Raw genomic sequence first — 19,383 nt, 5'->3', positions numbered from 1 at the left:
TTGGCATGAAGTAGAACTTGCTCATCAGCTTTGGTGCTGGCCTGTTTCTCTGTCTTACCTGTGACTGATGCCATGTGGTGGGTGATTCAGGTATGTCGAGTGAAAGGGTACAACACACAGGCTGTAAATTGACCAGTCTGCGGTGTGACTCCCCATTATGACAGAGGGATCTTCCAACTATAGAAATGGTGAATTTTGAAGAATTGATTGTACTTGGTGTGCCTTTGTCTAGTCTGAGTCAATGTAAGTTGGATGTTTTTGAAACTTTGATTAGCCCTGGCTTGCTAGAGTTATTTTCAAATCCATGGTAGTGTGGCAGTTAGTGCAACTCTAGCAGCTTTGGGTGTTGGAGTTTGGAGTTCAATTCTGGCATCTTCTATGAGGAGACTTTGTACAGTATATCTTCCCCACAAAATGCGTGAGTTCCCAGGTGTTCTAGTTTCCTTCTACAGTTCAGAGTTATTGGGTAGGTTAATTGGTCATTGTAAATTGTCCCATGATTAGGCTAAGGTTAATCAGGGGTGCTGGGGCAGCACAAAATGGCCTATACCATTTTGTATTTCTAAACAAATAAGTCATTTTAAAGTAACAAGATTGTCCTCTGTGGAATACTGCCTCTTTACCCAGGCAGAATGATTGGTGCACAGTCTGGGTTTGAATAACAGAATTCCAGAACATTAGAGATGCCCTCTCCTTCAAAGAACTAAGTTTCCCTCCTCTCTTATGTCCATTCAAGGCCCCAAAGTCCTTCCAGGTGAGGCAACACTTCACTTGCAAATCTGTTGGGGTGATCTACTGTATCCAGTGCTCCTAATGTCTAACATGGTAATTTTCCCCCATCCCCTTCCCTCTTCTTCCTTTGCCCACTGTGGGTCCTCTCTTACCGCTCTGACCTTGTCAGGCAATTGGTGATAATTATTTTTCTTCTTATCTCCCAGCTGGGACAGTGATGTTCGAATATGGAATGCGTCTTGGCCGAGAAGTCCGCTCTCTCCAAGGTCTTCAGAAGCAAGTGCACTGTTACTTGGTGGGGATAAACTGTTTGCGGCAAATCCAACCAGAGTACGCCTGGATTGTGCGGCCAGCTTCTGGAGCCATGGTATAAGAATGTTCTTCCAACATGCTACTTATAATTGGGGCTCTGTCCAGTGCCCCTCAATCAGCTATTGAGAACGTGACTTCACTCATCATCTGGAAGTGCTGACAGCTGGAATACTTGTGCCAGGTGAATTGAGCAGATATGCCTGCTCCCTGGAGTTGAGATAAAATGAGTGGCCCATTGAGACATAGATCCATACTTGATGGATGATCTTAAAAATTCTGGGCTTTGTTAGAGGCATGAGCTATAAAGTGAGGAAATTCATAGTGAACTTTGTAAACAAAGTGCTGGATACTCCTTGGCTGAGAGGCTATAGGGTTGGTATGCTTGATCTGCTGAACCTTGTGCTATCTTTAAGACTGCACTTAATCTCTTGTGGCTCCATGAGTCCATATGTCCTTCAAGCACCTCTCCCTCAGCTGCCTACAAACCATAAATAAGCTTTGGGTAGGAGGTTCTCTGGTCCTCATCCTGGCAGGCTTTTGACAGCTCCCTGCCATCACTGATCTGCTTTTAAATGCCTCTGAAGAATGGATGTCACAACCTTGCTCTGTGGCATGCTCAAAGGTTAAGTGGAGGTTGCATGTCTTCCAAGGTGTTCCTAATGTACAGGCTCCAATCTGGGACTGCATTTTAGTGAAGTGCTCACTCCCTGCTTGCAGTCGTCTACAGAACCACCAGCAACATATTGGTGCATCTCAGCCCATTGCTTACAACTCAGCAATGTTCAGGATCAGAATAAGAGTCGAGTTTAATATCTCTGGCATATGTCTTGAAATTTGTTCTTGCATGACAGTAGTACATTGTAATCCATTATACAAATTGTAAATTACAATAAGAAATATATTAAAAATTAAATAGGAGATACAAAAAGAGCAAAAAAGTAAAATATTGAGGCAATGTACATGGGTTCATTGTCCATTCAGGAATCTGATGGTGGAGGGGAAATAAGGACATTTTTAAATGACAAATTTATACTAAGGACATCAATTTTAGAATGAGATTTATGTGCTTGGTATGAATTTATCACTTAAAAATGTCTATTTCTTAGCTACAATCAAATTTGAGCTGTCAGGTATGTTATCCCTTTTTGTTCTTGCACTGTGACCAGTTCTGCTACACTGTCAGAATAAAACAAATTCACAGAGTCATGGCTGAAAGAAAATCAAAGCTCAGACTTTAAGGTCTGAGGATACACATCCTATTAAAAGGACAGGCAGGTGGGCAGAGGGGTGGGGTAGCTTAGTTCACTTAAAAAAAATTCTTAAAAAGAAGTGATGTACTGTTGGATCAGAAGATGTAGAATTGTGATTAGACTTAAGAAACTGCAAGGTAAATACATTTCTGATTGGAGTTCCATACAGGCCTCTGAACAGTAGCCAGGATGTGGGATACAAATTATTATGAGAGATAGAAATGGCATGTAAAAAGGGCAATGTTACGATGGTCATGGGGGATTTCAATGTGGATGTTGATTAGGGAAAATCAGGTTGATGCTGAATCCCAAGAAAAGGAATTTACAGAATGCCTACAAGATGGTTTTTTAGAGCAGGTTGTGTTGAATGCAGTAAGAAAAAGGTATTTCCAGACCTGTGTTGGGTAATGAGTCTGATTTGATTAGGGATCTTAAGGTAAAGAACCTTCAGGAGACAGTGGTCATAATGTGATGGAATTTACCCAGCAGTTTGAGAGGAAGCTAAAATCAGTTGTATCAGTATTACAGTGGAGTAAAGGGAACTACAGAGGCATGAAGGATGAACTGTTCAAAATTGATTGGAAGGGGACATGAGCAAGGATGATAGTAGAGCAACAATGGCTTGAGTTTTTGGAGAGTACAAGAACAGTTTGTACCAAATCTAAAGAGGGGGAATGAGGCAACTGTGGCTGACAAGGGAAGTCAAGACAGCGTAAAAGCAGAAGAGAATTAATTATAAATTTATATTTTGCTATATAAATTATAGCAAAAATTAGTGGGAAGCTGGAAGACTGGAAAGCTTTTATATTTAAAAAAATTCAATAGGCAATTAAGGAGAGCAAATATGAAACATGAAGGTGGGCTAGATGATAATATTAAAGAGAATACCAATAGTTTGTTTCAGGTACATAGAGTAAAAGAGGCAAGAATGAACATTGGAAAGTGCAGCTGGAAAGGTAGTAATTGGGCACCGGAAACGGAAGAGGATCTCTAAATATTTTGTGTCAGGCTTCACTGTGGAATACATGAGTAATATGCCAGAAATTGAAGAGTGTCAGGGACAGAAGTGAGCGTAATTGCTATTACTAAGAAGATGCTTGGGAAGCTGAACGATCTGAAGGGAGATAAGTCACCCAGTCCAGATTATCTGCTCCACAGCATTCTGAAAGTGGTAGTTGAAGAGATTGTGGAGGCATTCGTGATTTTTGAAAGATCATTGCTAGACTCTGGAATGGTTCCGGAGGGCTGGAAAATTGCAAATGCCACTCCACTCTTTAAGAAGGGAGGGAAGCAGAGGAAGGAAAATTATGCGCCTTTAGAGGCTGGGCAAATGTTGGAGCCCGTTGTTAAGGATTTGCAAATATGTGGCAGATGGAATATAGTGTCGGGAAATGTGTAATCATGCATTTTGATAGAAGGAATAATTGAACAGGAACAAATTCAGAAATCGAAGGGCAAAGGCAGTCCTTGTGAGAGATTCTGTAAAGGCTAATTTGCAGATTGAGTTAGTGCTAAGGAAGGCAGGTGCATGTTAGCATTCAATTTTGAGAGCAAATTTGAAATATTGTGATTATTTTGGGCCCTTAACTAAGAGAGGATGTTTGGCAATGGAGAGGATCTAGAGGAGGTTCACAAGAATAATCCCAAGTATGAAAGGGTTTGTATATGAAGAGCATTTGATGACTCTGGGCCTGTACTCTCCTGTTTAGAAAAATGAGGGGTGGGGATCTCATTGAAATCTGTTGAATATTGAAAGGCTGGGATAGAGAGGATGGTTCCTACAGTGGGGTAGTAAATCAGTGATCGAATGACGAAGCAGACTCAGGTGAATGGCCTAATTCTGCTCCTGTGTCTTATGGTCAGACTAATCTGTTGACAGTAATTCCATAAGAACTCGCCGCTAAGTAGTGTGTCAGCTTGTCTGTGCCTCCTGATGTACAGTTTACAATGCAGAATGAGAACAGGCTGCACTTGCCACTAAGAATGGAATGCAAATGTGCAGGTTGAGAGGCCAGATGCATATTTTATCTGATCTCACAGCTTTAAACTGGCTTTTGTGCTTGCTGACCAGTATGGCAAAATTTTTTATCTTGATGTTTTCAATTAACTTCTAACACTCAAGTATATTTTAGTGCATTTAGTAATCAACAATGTTCTCCTCTGTTTAAATAATTTTAAAATCCTCAAGACATTTTAAAGGATATGCAAAATGCCAGGAACCTGTTAAAATTGTTGTTACTTAGTGGTTGCGATCATCAGCTGAACGCTGGACCCCTGAGATTCCAAAGTTTTAAATGTGGTTGTGCAAGCTGTATTGAGCCCCCCTCATTTGTGGTGTTTAATATATTGCCACTTCATCCTCATCCCATGTGTTGAAAGAGCATCAGACTCCTTTAAATAGATTTAAGAACATGAACAATCCCATTTTGGTTCACCCCAGACTTGTAATTTTAAAAGAATATGCTAATACTATTATCTTCAATCCAGTTAATCTTGCTGGTATTAAATGTTGGTTTGCCCTTCTCTCAATACTCTATCCAAACATTCCTAAAAGGATTTGCTTCTCAGGTTGGCTTCCAGTATAATGTTAGTAGTCAACCCAGTCGCTCTGTTTTATTGATGAAAAGGGGCACTTCATTGAGAGCTAAATTAAAATAGATCTTTGATTATACCTTCTGCACGCTCTTCGTGACATTAATCTCTGTAGTATCGGGGCAGTGGGCAAAATGTTTCAACCAACTTGGTGGATCACATTCCCTGTCATAAAATGCATTTAAATGTGAATTGTGGTAGGCTGTTTGTTAATTGCACTGGTAATCTGGGATTGGGCTAGATGACATTGTGGTCAACACACTGCATTCCTTGGGGACAGGGTAACTGTGAAGCATTTTGGAGCTAAGGCCTTCAGTTTAAAATTTTCTTCTTACCAACAGTACGAGCGTCCTGGGGCATCGCCAAAGAGGAGCCATGATGGAGAATACACTGCCACACAAGGTGAGTCATGCTACGTTCTTGTTTTCTTTTCACTGCTGTTAATGATAAAAAGCTGCTAGAACTCATTAAGATTTACTTTTTGAATATTTCTAAGTGCAAGTGTTTCAGCTTTTGAACATTGATGTGGTAGATGGCTGCTTCATGTGCAATGAATGTGTTTGGCCATTCTGTATAATATCTGCAATATATTGATTGCTATGTTATTGAAATATTGAGGTTCTAACACTGGTTATTGAGTTCTAATTGAGGTTCTAATTTACTGGTTCTAATATTGAGGTTCTAATTTACCTCTAATATTCTAATATTAGAGGTTCTAATTTACCTCTAATATTCTAATATTAGAGGTTCTAATTTACCTCTAATATTCTAATATTGAGGTTCTAATTTACTGGTGGTCCAGTAAATTGTTCTCCCTGGAACTAATGGGAGGGTTATCTACTGCATTGATTTGGTCCTTTTTCTTCGTGTTTGACAAAGTTGAGCAGAGTTTTGGTTTATTGCAGGCTTCCTTCCTGGAGGCCTTGGAGAACTGCGTCAGCACAGAATTATACATCTTTCATCTTCTAGGCCTTTGCAATCCATCTACCTGTCCAGCTCTCTGTTGTAATGGCCTCAACCACTTCCACATAGCTATCATCCTTCATGTGAAACAAAAAGTTGTCTGCCAAGTTTTTATTAGATCAGTGCTTCAATTACTGCCACTTTAAAACCTTGGGATGCAGGTTACCAGGTGCTGAGAAATTTTATTTCATATTGGTCCCATAAGTTTCTCAAAACTTTTTTTTGTAATGAGTGCTAATTATATCCATTCACTCCAGGCCTGCCATTCTCTACTGGGATGATCTAGTGTGTTTTTCTTGTCCTCTCTAATTTCCAAATCTTCCCCTGCAGCAATCTGAGAGCCCAGATGCATTCTTGTCACTGGAGCCCTGTGTGATATCAGGGCTGATTAGGCCAGTGTGCAGTTGGTGACTTGTAGTCACTCATGTGAATCTTTCTGCCTCCACACTTCCAATTCCCACAGGATTCCAAGGACGCTTCAGCCATTGGTTTGCTAGTGAGGTGCTCTTTCCCATGGCAAATTCAGATATGCAAATAACATGGAAACTGAGTGGCACAGTCAGAGCTGCCAGGAGCCACATCCTGAATGAGAGAGATTCCATGGCCCCAACACCCATAATCTCTAATTGTGGCAAAGTGATGTACAGTGAAGGGTTGATCTTCGGCTAAAAGCACATTTGAGTCATACAGCATGGAAACAAGCCTGTAGCCTTGACAACCTTTCCTCTCTGAGGAAATTATTGAGGGAAGTACATTTTTAAAAGTAGTTATTACAGTGCCTTGTAAAAGTACTGTAGCCCTTTGTTCACATAATGAGTACTACAAGAAGGATTGTGATACATTTAACTGAGAATTTTAATTGTGAATCACATGCTCTCTCTTTTCCACAGTAGAGGCCAAAAAAAGGGGAAATTGAAAAGCATGAAAAACTAAAAATTCAAAAACTGAAATGCCAGCAGTTCAAAAGTATTCAACCCCCAATTACTCAGTACTTAGTTGAACCTCCTCTCACAGCTATTACAGCCAGTAGTTCTTTTGAATAAGTCTTTATTAACTTTGTACAATGATGGACCATTCCTCCTTGCAAAATTGCTCAAGCTGTGCGAGGTTGGTTGGGGAGTAGCAACCTTGAGTTCTTGCCAGAGATGTTTGATAGGGTTAAGATCAAGACTGTGACTGAGCCAACTTCATCTGGCAGTGTGCTTTGGGTCGTTGTCCTGCTGAAAGATTCCTTACCATTTTAAGCTTTCTGGCAGAGGCTAATAGATATTTATCTTCCCTGTGGCTGTGGTTTCATATTTTCACAACTTCTCTCTATAATTCATTCTCTCGAGTCCTGGCAAAATTAAATCTTTTGTGCTGTCTTTCTAGTTTAGTAACATCTTTCCCATAGCAAAACTGGACACAATCCTCCAAGTGCAGCCCCTTTGCCTACACTGTTGTGTGCTGTGTTTGCAGCTGAGGAAATTGGTTCATAAGTACTGAGTGGGCATGTTCTGTTCTGTGTACTGAAGGATATTTACATAGATGTGGACTGTGTACATGGTGAGACGGAGGAACAGTGGGGGATGGGTACTGTGTATACTGAAGTGACAGCGTGCATGGAGTTGCCTGTGACATTGTTTAACAGACAGATCTGACCTGTAGTTGCAGTGTGCCGTCAGATTGACATTGTGGAGTTGAAGGACTTGGAAAAAGAGTACATGTTGGCCCGTACTCGACTGGACCTCGTGAAGCATGACCCGTCATCTGCAGCAGTAGCTGGTAAGACCAGGCACCCTGCCCAGTAGCTTCATATGATTTCTGCTGTGCAATACACTTTGTATTTTGGGACGGCAATAATTTTTAACTAATTCTGCAAATAAGTCGGTTTATTATTGTCACGTACTGAAGTCAAGTGAAAAACTTGTGTGCCATCCATATTGACATGGTACAAGGGAAAACAATAACAGACTGTAGAATAAAATTAGTTACAGTGTGCAGTATAGACAGACAAAACCATAATGAGGACAAGAGCTTATGTTATTGTATTATAGTCTCATAACTGGAATGGAAGCTGTCCTTGAGCCTGGTGGTAGGTGCTTTTAGGCTATTGTATCTTTGTCCTGATCGGGGGTTGGGGGGGGGGGTGTGGTTGGAGGAGAAACAGTGTCTGTGCTGAGTGGGTCTTTGACTATGTTACCTGTCACATGCAGCAGATAAACAGTTTGATATTTTAGTTGTTCTATTATGCAGAATTGTTCTTTAATATTCAAGTCTGTCAGTAACAAAACAATGAATTGTTTTTTTTAAGATATTTCTGAGTGTGATGAATCCGATCATTCAACAGGAGTGTGATCTTGTCATTTCTTTGCCCAATCCCCATTTTCCATTTATTTTGTTAACACCTAGAATCATACTGATCTGATGCAGCATTTCAATGAAATGTGAACAATTCTTTTCCCCACAGAAGAGGTGACCTGCTGGGTCCTCCAGATTGTGTTTTGCTCCAGATTCCATCATCTGTATTAGATAGAATGAAGATGGTGTTTAAGACTAAAAAGCCACACAACTTTGTATCCCACCCAGGCATCCATGAATGTGAATTAAAACTTCCTTAAAATTTTAAAGCAGTGAAGGTAACTATTATGTTACTGAATTGGTGCTATCAGGAAAGAAACCTGACATCCTCACCCCAATTTACCCTGTAAGTGATTCCAAAACCACCTACACTGTCGGACTCTAAGTGTGCTCACTAGTGACCAAACAAGGAAGACGAGTACACACCAGTCAAGAGGTGGGCCAGTCAGTGCCACCTTTCCAGCGATGCGCACGGAGTCTGGCCATTGTCAATATTGTGATAGAACACGGCTAAATGACGCTCCACCCGTGCTAAGTTCACAGCCTCAACCAGAGCAGCATTCAGATGGTTAAGACACCTCTGTTGCTTTGGCAAAAGGGGAAGGAAACTGCACTGAAACATGATGATGCAAGGGCTGATCTTTGACTTTATCAGAATAAGCTTTAAATGAGCTCATTGCTATTGGGAAGGCAGTCATGATTCGACTGGTACATTAGCTTTCATTGATGAGGATCTAAATACAAGGGTAAAGATGTCTTCCTACAATTATATAGAGCCTTACTGAGAGTAACTCCATGTTAAGATGGACATACTTGTTGTCCAGCACTAGCTCCAGTGCCTACTAGATTGGAAGCTATTCTCTAGAATTCAGTCAAACAAAAATTAACTTCATTGTGCCCTACTATATTTTAGAGGTCTCCACAGGGTAGATACAGACAGCATGATGTCCCGGTTGAAGAGTCTCAAAACAAGGTATTACCATTTAACACAGATGAGAAGAAACCTCTTCACCCAGAGAGTGGCAAATCTTACCCAGGGAGCAGTGGAGGTTCAATCATTGACTACGTTTGAAACAGAGATCAATAGGTGTCACGAGAATAAGATTCCTCTGCAGCCTGTGTAATGTTACTCAAATCCACAAATTGTAAATCAATCTATGTAGTTTCTTGCTTGATGGATCCTCACTCTTTAACCCTTTGTTTTACCACAGGGAATGCCTCAGCAGAGGAAATTGTGGCTTTGCTTGTCCAAGTGGGGCTCTTTGATACAGCAATCTCCCTGTGTCAAACATTCAAACTCTCACTCACCCCCATCTTCGAAGCACTTGCCTTCAAGTAAGTGTGAAAATAATTGATCGCCAATCTGTGCAGACTCTTCCTCTCGGTGCCTCATGTTGACCGGTGGCAATAGGTTTTCTAGAGCAATGATGTGAGCAATGCTACTCAGAGCATAGAAACCTGGTGGGTGCAGTCTTTTCTACATGTTAATGGGTTCTCATCAGTCAAAGGTTAGTTGAGGAGAACTGCTCCCTCTCCGACTCGAGGGCTGGTTCTTCCGATGGCTGACTTTAGTTAGTATGTTCAGTGAAAGGTCCCCATCGCACTTGCAGCTTTCTTTTTACAAAAGGTGCCATTCATTGAATCACTGAGTTTATGCATTTAGCATATTCAAAGTATAGTCCAAGAAACGATACAGTGAGGCATCAATTACTGCTGCAAGACAGGCAGCATCTACGGAAAAGAGTAAACAGTCAACGTTTTGGGTGGAGACCCTTCATCAGACCAGTTACTGCCGCTGCCTCACAGCTAGAGTAAACCAAGTACAATCCTGACTTTGGTGCTGTCTTTATGAAGCTTGTACGTAGCCCTCATGAGGGTGGATTTCCACCAGGAGCTTTGGTTCTTATCCACAGCTCAAAACTGTGCAGGTAGGTAACTGTTGGCAGTAGGTTACTGCTTTGTATGAGCAAGTGACAAAGGTGTTGGGAGAGTTGATGGACATGTGAGGGGAAAAACTGGAGCTGCAGAGAAATGAGAAGGGGGGGAATAGGGCTGATGGGGCACTCTGTGAGAGCTGTCATAGATCTGACAGGCCAAATGGCCTGGCGTAATAAGTAAATATGGTTGTGAGTATGGGGCTGTGTATGGCAGAATCTCTATTACAGGTAGGAGACTGTGCAAGCTGAAAATGGTGGTTGTGGAGATGCATATAACATGATGTATGCAGCGAGATCTGATTTATTGCGGGAAAGTGGAACTGAACTGGCGATTCCATCAGTACAGTGCAGGGGACAGCCTGAATAAGGTACTGTCCTGATCTGTTATTGTATTGAGCTTCTCATGTCATTATTTATATATACAATCTGGGTCAGCTGTAGGCTGTTGATTGTTTAAAGTGTTTGTGGCTGAATGAATTGATGTCATTTGAGAAAGCCTTATCTGATTACCATTGCATGTCTCGAGACAACAGTGGGAATTATTTTTGGCATTTCCACGTGTAAATCTGTTTGTTGTACCATGTGCATTCTCTTTCAGATGTATTAAACTGCAGTTCAGCGGCGAAGCAGCACAGTCTGCTGCCTGGGACTGGCTGAAGACAAACCAAATGCCTTCTGTGATTGCAACAAAGGAATCCAGGTATAATAGAAGGGATGAAGTTCATCTCTGGGGAAGGGAGTTGCTACTGGTGGCATGCCATTTGAGTGAAGTTCTCAATGAGTCAGTGCTCCTGATATCAGAATCGGGTTTATTTATCGTGAAATTTGTTAACTTAGCAGCAGTTCAAAGCAATACATAATATAGAAGAAGAAAAAATAAATAAACTGCAGTATACATATATTAAATAGATTAAAATCATGCAAAAACAAAAAGATATATATTTAAATATGAGTGCATTTATGGCATTTAGAATAGCTGGCAAGATGAATTATTACTGATTGTCTCTAATAGCCATGACAGTAGGCTGTAATATCTGTACAGTGAGATGTACCAATGGTGTGTTTCTAATTGCAAAGGACATGAAAGTCAACTACATTCCTGTGGATCTGAAGTCAATCAGCTGGATTGGGTAATCTGCAAAGGAAAATTAAATAAAAATGAAAATCAACAAACTAAAGTGCATAAAATGTTGGAAATACTGATTGGATCAGTCTACATCTATGGGGGGGGAAATAGTTAAAGTTCCAGGTCAGAGACTGTTCATCAGAACTGAAGCATTGACTCTGCCTCTCTTCCCTGGCCTGCTGAGTGTTCCCACCATTTTTGCTTTCACCAACTCTAACTTTCCCATTGAAGATAATTCCATGCACAAAGATGTCTGCATTGAATGTCTTTAGGTGATTCATCCCTGAATGTATCGTCAAGACTGAATAGTTAAGATCAGGTTCTAAAGGAAAATCCCACGAAATCTGCCACTAGCTCAGTGATGTGTTTTTTTTTTGGAATAATTGTAATTAAAAATGGTCAAAGTCAGGTGTACTGTCATTGTCATACTTGCACAGGTCCATTGAAAAACATACTTGTAGAAACATAGGCATAATGTTCACAAGAAAAACATAAATCATACAAAATTTACAGCAAAGAGCACAGGTAGAACTAAAAATAATCCACTGTTGTGTTAAGTCCTCAGGATACAGCAGTGTCCAGTGCATGGGTCAACATGTAAATGGCAGGTGTTTTAGAGAACCCTGTGACCCATGTCTCTGCTTGAACTAGTGGGGTGCAAACCATCATTAGTTGTTTTCCAATTCTATTCCCAAGCTGCTGTTCACACACTCGCTGGCATCTGTCTGAATATGAAATGGAGTGTAAAGGCCCCCTGATACCTTGGAGCATATGGACATCTTCATCCATGTCTGCTCCATGTAGACTTCATTATTCTGACACAGGAATGCCTGGCCTGTTCCATTAGCTTGAAGTCGTTTAATACATATCTGGATCTTAACTCCTACAATGTCCCAATCTCTCAATGCCCCTGTGCTGTTTTGACTGGCACCATCTCCTCACTAATGATGATCTTTAATGTAAAGGTTTTCATTGGCACCAACAATGTTAGCTGCCTAAGCTCTGGAATTCCATTTCTTAATCCACCTGCCCAGTTTCAAACCTACCTCCTTTGCCTATCTTTTTGTCATTTGTGCTACTGTTTCCCAATGTGGCACATAGTGTCAGATTCCAGTGATGTACTTTGGAATATATTGATGCATGATAAAGGTCCAATAAACGGTTGAATGGACTTCTTCAGTGCATCCACCTCCCTAGGTTTGAGGTCTATGTGAATTTCCGGATAAAACTACAGCCACATCTAACATTTGGATTTTCAAAAGGCCTTTGACAGGATGGAGGATTGGCTGACTGGCAGAAGGCAGAGGGTACCAATAAAGCGGGCATTTAAAAATGAGATGAGAAGGACTTTCTTTAGCTAGAGTGGAGTGAATCTGTGGGATTTATTGCAACAGGTGGCTGTGGAGGCCAAGTCATTTGGTATATTTAAAGCAGAGGTTGATCAAAGGTTCTTGGTTAGTAAGGGTGTCAAAGTTTACAAGGAGAAGGGGGAGAATGGGGTTGTGTGAGTAAATAAATCATGATCGAATGGCGTAGCGGACTCGATGGGCCAAATGGCATTATTCTGCTCCTTTGTTTTTTTTCTGGTTGGCTACCGGTGACCGATGAAACAGAAGAGTGCAGTTGGAAACACTGAACAGGCTAGGCAATGTCTGTGGAGAAAAAACCAGAATTAACAAGTCCAGCACCCTTTGTCTGACCGGAATCCATTAACCCAGTATCTCTCACCACAGTTGCTGCCTGACCTGCTAATTATGATAACCATCTTGTAGCAAAAGCATTATTAGTTGGAGAGGGTTATTGCCTAAGACACTGGAAGAAATCTATTCTCTGGGATCTTTCAAGTTGCTTGATTAATGTAGCCCTGGTTTTGTTGTTTGCGGTAATTGAGTTCAATCATGTGTTGATCTCTGGGAGGGAAACCTGTGGCAAAGTTGATTCCTCTCTTTAACAAGGCATTTTCCTGATAAAACTCCACCTGTTTTGTCTCCATTCAGTGCCACAAATGAAGCCTGGAGGTTGCTGTCCTCTTACCTTGACCGCTTCCAGTCTAGCAGTTCACAGTACCATCGCTGTGTAATTAATAAACTACTGTCGCATGGAGTGCCACTTCCAAACTGGCTTATTAACAGCTACAAGGTAAAATTGCTGCTCACTTCTCACTTTGTCTCAGGTGACTTAATGAGAGTTACTTCCTTGCTGGAAGGTAGAGGATGGATTGTGAGACTCTGGTCATTTCTAATATCTGTATATCAATGGAAAAGGTTCAAATGTAATGTTTAAGAGAAATTTGCATAGATACATGAACGAGAGGGGTATAGGACTATGTTCCAGGTGCAGGTAGATGGAACTAGGCCGAAGACTGGGTCAGCATGGCTAGATGGACCAAAGGGTTTGTTTCTATCTTGTTGTGCTCTGTGACTCTTAAGATTTCCCTTTACAGCTGATTAATCTGTATCTATCTTGTATTTGTAAATTTAAGATAATGGCATGATATAATTGTAGGGAATGGGATTTATAATCTCTAAAATAATGTACTTGTGGATGCAAGAAAGTAGAAATGGGAGTAGGTCATTCAGCCCTCATGTCTGCCCAGTGCTAGCCTCAGCTCCTCTTTGCTATTTCTCTATACTTCTCTGTTCATCAATCTGTCTGCACCTTAAATGCTTCTAATGGTTCTGTTTCTACTGTATACCAGTGCAAAAAATTCCAGAGATTTACCATACTCAGCTAGAAGAAATTTGGACATACCAGTTCTAAATCTTTTAATCATGTCCCTTGTTATTGAAAACATTCCAACATTACCCTGCAAAACTTTGCATTATTTTTGTTTGAATAAAGTTATCCCTCATTCTTCTAAGCTCCATAGAACACAAGTCGAAACTATTTGATTTCTTGTAATAGGACAACTCTCACCCTAGGAATTACCTTGGTAATTCACAATCACAATTCAAAAGATTTTCCTTGGCTGGGAAGACTTTGGGCGGTCATGAGAAGTACCGTTGAACTCCATATCTGTTTTAATTCTAATGTTCAGCATGTAGTAGATTAACTACAGACAGAGTTATCTGTACTTTAGGTGCTTGTGATCAAGTGTAAACAAATGTACCAATTTAAAGGAGTTTTTTTTAAACCAGAAAGAGGATATGGCTGGACTCCTGCGTCTATACCTGAACTACGACCTATTGGAGGAAGCAGTGGACCTGGTGCTGGAGTACATCGATGCATTAATGGGGAAGGGGCACCAGTACTTTGGCATTGAGGTGAGAGTGGCGTATGCCCATGGGGTTGTCTGTGTGGCAACTCTGGGGAATTTCCTTTGGGTGCCAAGATTGCATGTAGCAGATAAATCCAAGCTGATCACCCTCTCTGTAAATGAGTAATCTCGTCTCTGGATTTACTGCTAGTCCCCTGCCCATTATTAACCCAACATTGCTAGGGATTACTGCATTCATAATAGCAGGCTCACTGTGTAGGTCTTTAGAAAGTTGTTGCTGACAACCTTTCAGACAACTCATTCCCAATGAGAGCAGCTGTTCCCTGTTGACCAGTGTTTAAACTGCCACCAGTGAGTCAGGCAGTTCTTCCATCTACTTTCCATTTCACCTCTTCCATTTAGGATTCTCTTTACCATTGCCTTGAGGCAACAGCCAGTTTGAGCTGACAGTTCTTTTTCAGTTGCTATTCTACTGTTTTAGGTATAATTTGATATAATCAGGTATAAAACTGAGATAGCTACACTGACACACATGTTTTGGTCTTGTTCTATACTGGAACAGTTCTGGAAGTCAGTTTTTTTCTACAGTTTCTAAAGCACTTAAAATTAATTTACAACCTAACAAATTAACTGCTTTTTGGAATAATTCCTCAAAATATCCACGGTATTTCTTTGTCTGACCAACATGTTATTGCGTTTGTTACATTGATAGCTAGGAGAGCCATTCTGTTGAAGTGGAAGGATATGTCGGCTCCCATTCTGTCACAGTGGTTCTCTCAAGTGATGCTATGTCTTAGTTTGGAGAAAATTAGAAGTCAAACCTTTGAACCTAAGTTTGATTTTGAGAAAAGATGGGGTTCATTTGCTCGTTACTACCATTTGAGTTAATTGATAGATTTCCTCCACGATCTAATTGTAAATTTTGAGGTTTTTTTGCTGGCGGTTTGATGTTTATCTTTAGATGCTTTTCATCTGACACATGGCTCCGGGTTGAACACCTAATGGGGTTTTTTTCTCACTTTGCTTTAGTAGGGTTTTTTTTCCTTTTTTTTGTCACCAAAATTTTTCAGTCTTTAAAACAATGTTTTTTTCCCTTGAGACAGTGTGTTACCTACTTTGATGTATTCTTGTTAATTTTGGATAATAATAATAAAAAGATTTGAAGAAGAAAATATATAATTTGGGCCATAAAATGTCATTGTCCTCTCTTCTCTTCCTCCACCCTCACAACCTGCCCATCACTTCCCTTAGGGTCCCCCCTTCTTTCCTTTATTCCATGGTCCTCTATCCTCTCCTATTAATTTCCTTTTTCTTCAACTCTTTACCTCTTCCATTTATCACCCCCACCAACGTCTTGCTTCACCCCCCCCGCCCCAATCACCTGGTTTCATTTAACACATGCCGGCTTGTACTCTTTCCACCCCCCACCCACCCCCAACCACCTTATTCTGGCTTCTGTCCCCTTCCTGTCCATTTCTCATGAAGGATCTCAGTCCAAAACATCAACTGTTTATTTCCCTCCATGGATGCTTCCTGATCTGCTGCATTCCTCCAGCATTTTGTGTGTGTTGCTCAATCCACAGAATCACTTGGTCTCATAGTCAATCTAACTCTGACTCTACAGTGTGCCAAACATAACCAGTTTCATCCGATGCCAACCCCCCCTTAGATTGTATGTTTCAGCATGTTCCTTTAGTTGAGTGAAAGTACTCAGTTGACCAGATATTGTAAAAGCCCTTTTTAATTTCCCCTCCCCACGGCATCTTCCATCGCACTGATTGGGGCCATGATACTGGAGATGGAGCATGTACTGATAACTCAATGTCTTGAGGCATCTGATGCGCTCCAAACCGCAGTCATCCACAGCAGAGAATAGGCGGACAGATCAGAGCACAGGAGCCATCCACAATCTCACTACTCAAACCTGGAGCACATCCACCGGGCCTGTGGTCTTAGCTGAAGCTAGTAGTTAACTTAGAGCTTTGGCCATTTGGTTTACGTGCAGGAGCAGTTCGTCTAATGTGTCATGCACATCCTCTCCCTTTCCCCCCAGTTTCACAGTACTGTGGGTTTTGGACAGAGGTGGAAGAGAAAGCTACTTCAGTGGCTTGTCAGAAATGGAAGTCTCAAGTAAGTAGGGTGTTATTAATGAACATTCTGAACGAAGGGTCTTGAACACAGCTGACTGTGTTTCCCTCCAGATTCCAGCATCTGTGATCCCTTTTGTCGTCATTTCAATTAGTCTGATAGTGTGCTGAGAATATAAAGCAGACACCCAGGTGTCAAAGACTCACTGGAGATTCCGGAGCCGCCCTTGTGCAATACTTTCCACGCACATTATGGTTTCAAGAACTACAACCCACCCTTCATTGATTGAAACTTGCACTTTCACGTAAATTAAAATCGGGTCGCAAGACAGCAAGATTGTATAATAGTCAGGACATTAGCAGTAACTGCATGGAGCACATGGTTTGATCCACTCAGTTTCTGAATGGAGGCAGATTATTTTTAGCACATGAAGCTAATGGTTGCTGTGGATGTAATATTCATTGGTTTCTACAGGATATCACTGCTGCACTCTGCTTTATTTCAATACTGGTTTGTCAGATTGCACCAGTGTTGTGTGCAATTGTTCTTTTCTGTGGAGCAGCAGAGGCTGAGGAGTTTATAAAATTGAGAACCATAAATGGGGTTCACAAAATCTTCTTCCCAGATTTCCCAGTACTGTCAAGGACATGGATTTAAGGTATATATTATGGCTTTTAGATGGGCACAGGATATGCAGGGAATGGAAGGATATGGATCACATGCAGGCAGAAGAGATTTAGTTTAATTTGGCATTGTGTTTGTCACAGACCTCTTGGGCCAGAGGGCCTTTTCCAGTGCTGTACTGCTGTATGTCCTAAGTAACCCTCCTTCGGCTGGCACCATTTTCCTTCACCAAGTCCTCTTCCTTCATCCCATGAACTTTATCAGTGTACTGTCTCTTTTACTCTGAATACTGACTGCTTATTGCTATTTTTCCCACCATAATGATACTTTTATCGATGGAGCATGAGGAATAGAAACCATTTAGGCCCCACAGTCCCTTCCCCAAACGATGAGCAAGACTAACTATCACTGATGTTCAGAAGCAAACATTCTGTTCCCCTAACACCAGTTTGCACTGGAAATGACTTGGATTTTGAGTAAGGATTAATGAACTGAACTGTGTTTGCAGAGACCACTATCGGCAACAGCCCCACTCATCTGGCTCCCTTACACTGCCATCGACCAGCTGCTACAAGCACTCGGAGAGAACACAGGCAACCTGAGCAACATGAGGGTGAGTGTGAATCAGACCGCCTACTGGAATTGACCAGTGGTGTGATCAGTAGAGCTGGTCAGGGAAATGGCAACCCAGGCATTCTCCTGGATTTACCAGCCTTGCTCTCGGCCGTAGACAAGGGGAAGTATTGTCATACGCAACAAGATTCAGTGAAGGCCTTTGTTTTGCCTGCCCTCCATACATCACAACATTGAGGTAGTACAAAAGGGAGAAACAGTAACAGATTACAGAATATAGTATTAACAGAAAAAAGTACATGTGCAGGTAGATAATAAGGTGAAGGAGCAAAACTTCATCTTTATTGTACAAGTGGTCCTTTTATAACAGTGGGATTGAAGTTGTCCTTGAGCCTGGTAGTATGTATTATCAAGCTTTTCTATCTTCAGTCTGATGGAAGAGAGAATCTCTGGGGTTTGGAGGGGTCCTTAATTATGTTGGTTGCTTTCCTGAGGCAGGGTCCATGAAGGGGAGGCTAGTTTCTATGATGGGAAACGTGTGCACAGCTCTGCAATTTTTTTGTGGCCATCTAAGTAAAGATGCCATGCTGTTAAAGTCCATGAGTGAATGTGTCCAGTATTTACCCTAGCACATTAATGATATGCTGAGCCACACTAATATCGGGCAGTGTAACAGGCCTTTCCCTTTGTTTCCTCAGTTGTGTGAAAAGCTACAGATTAAGCTGGAGGATTACCATCAGAAAGTGGACCAGGCGACCCGCGACATGAACACCTACCGCAGGCAGCAGTAGCTGTGAGGGACAGGCATCCCCTGAGTGATCGCCAAGGCTGCATGATGAGCGATGGCAATGGGTACCTCGGGATGCTCCCCTGTGCAGAATCTCAATCAACAGAAGTGTCTCACCCTGCCATTACGCCATAAATCGCTGCTTTTAAAATGTCCTGATGGCCAGCCTGTGTTTTCTGACCACCTGACGGGAGGGGAGTATTCACACAGAAGGGCTCCTCGAGACAGTGTAACTGCAGCTTGGACTCTAACTCAGCTTAGAGCTTTGGATTCCCTAGAGCTGTCTGGGTGGCCTGACCAGTAGAAGGCGAGTGTCCAGAAGTCCCTTCTCTATGACGTAGGGAAGGCAGTTTTCAAGAGAACACTAGGGGTGGAGGGGTTAGATGGGAATTGGGAGGGTTTCCAGGTCACACATGCCCTCTGAATATCTCTGAACCAGAAGTGCTCTGGGTAACAGGAGCTGCTCTCCTGTTTCTTTTTTTGTACCGAGGATGGGAGGTTAGCACAGAGTTGGTCTCCAGTGCTCTCTCGATAGGGAGTGACTTTTTCTACTGTACATGATGGCTAAAGATTTGCCTTTTTGAGGTTTTTATTTATTGGATTTTTTCCAATCACATTTAATAAAATAACATTCTAATTTGTTTCTCATTATTTGTCGCATGGAAAAACAGCTGACTAAACCACAGTGTACAGCACAAACAGGCCCTTTGGCCCATCTACTCCATGCTGAGCCATTTAAACTGACTACTCCCATCAATCTGCAATGGGACCTTAGCCCTCCACATACCAATCCATACTTAAACATTGAAAGCAAACTCATACGCACTATTCCACACTCTCAT

At 41.6% G+C, this 19,383-nt stretch overlaps 1 protein-coding gene across 1 annotated transcript in view; it reads left to right on the top strand.

The window, feature by feature from the left end:
• Positions 1 to 19,182, top strand: part of nup160 (nucleoporin 160) — an 80,171-nt gene extending 60,989 nt beyond the window's left edge. Inside the window, exons 28-36 of the mRNA XM_073049116.1 lie at positions 939 to 1,099; positions 5,228 to 5,288; positions 7,497 to 7,613; positions 9,401 to 9,524; positions 10,725 to 10,826; positions 13,250 to 13,391; positions 14,390 to 14,515; positions 17,690 to 17,794; positions 18,453 to 19,182. Coding sequence (XP_072905217.1) covers positions 939 to 1,099; positions 5,228 to 5,288; positions 7,497 to 7,613; positions 9,401 to 9,524; positions 10,725 to 10,826; positions 13,250 to 13,391; positions 14,390 to 14,515; positions 17,690 to 17,794; positions 18,453 to 18,545 — 1,031 coding nt within the window. The 3' untranslated portion in view covers positions 18,546 to 19,182. The remainder of the gene's footprint in view (positions 1 to 938; positions 1,100 to 5,227; positions 5,289 to 7,496; positions 7,614 to 9,400; positions 9,525 to 10,724; positions 10,827 to 13,249; positions 13,392 to 14,389; positions 14,516 to 17,689; positions 17,795 to 18,452) is intronic.
• The last annotated feature ends 201 nt before the right edge of the window (positions 19,183 to 19,383 follow it).

This window comes from Hemitrygon akajei, chromosome 6 (assembly GCF_048418815.1).
Source record: "Hemitrygon akajei chromosome 6, sHemAka1.3, whole genome shotgun sequence".
Taxonomy (NCBI): Eukaryota; Metazoa; Chordata; class Chondrichthyes; order Myliobatiformes; family Dasyatidae; genus Hemitrygon; species Hemitrygon akajei.
This window is presented reverse-complemented; position numbering and strand designations above follow the sequence as displayed.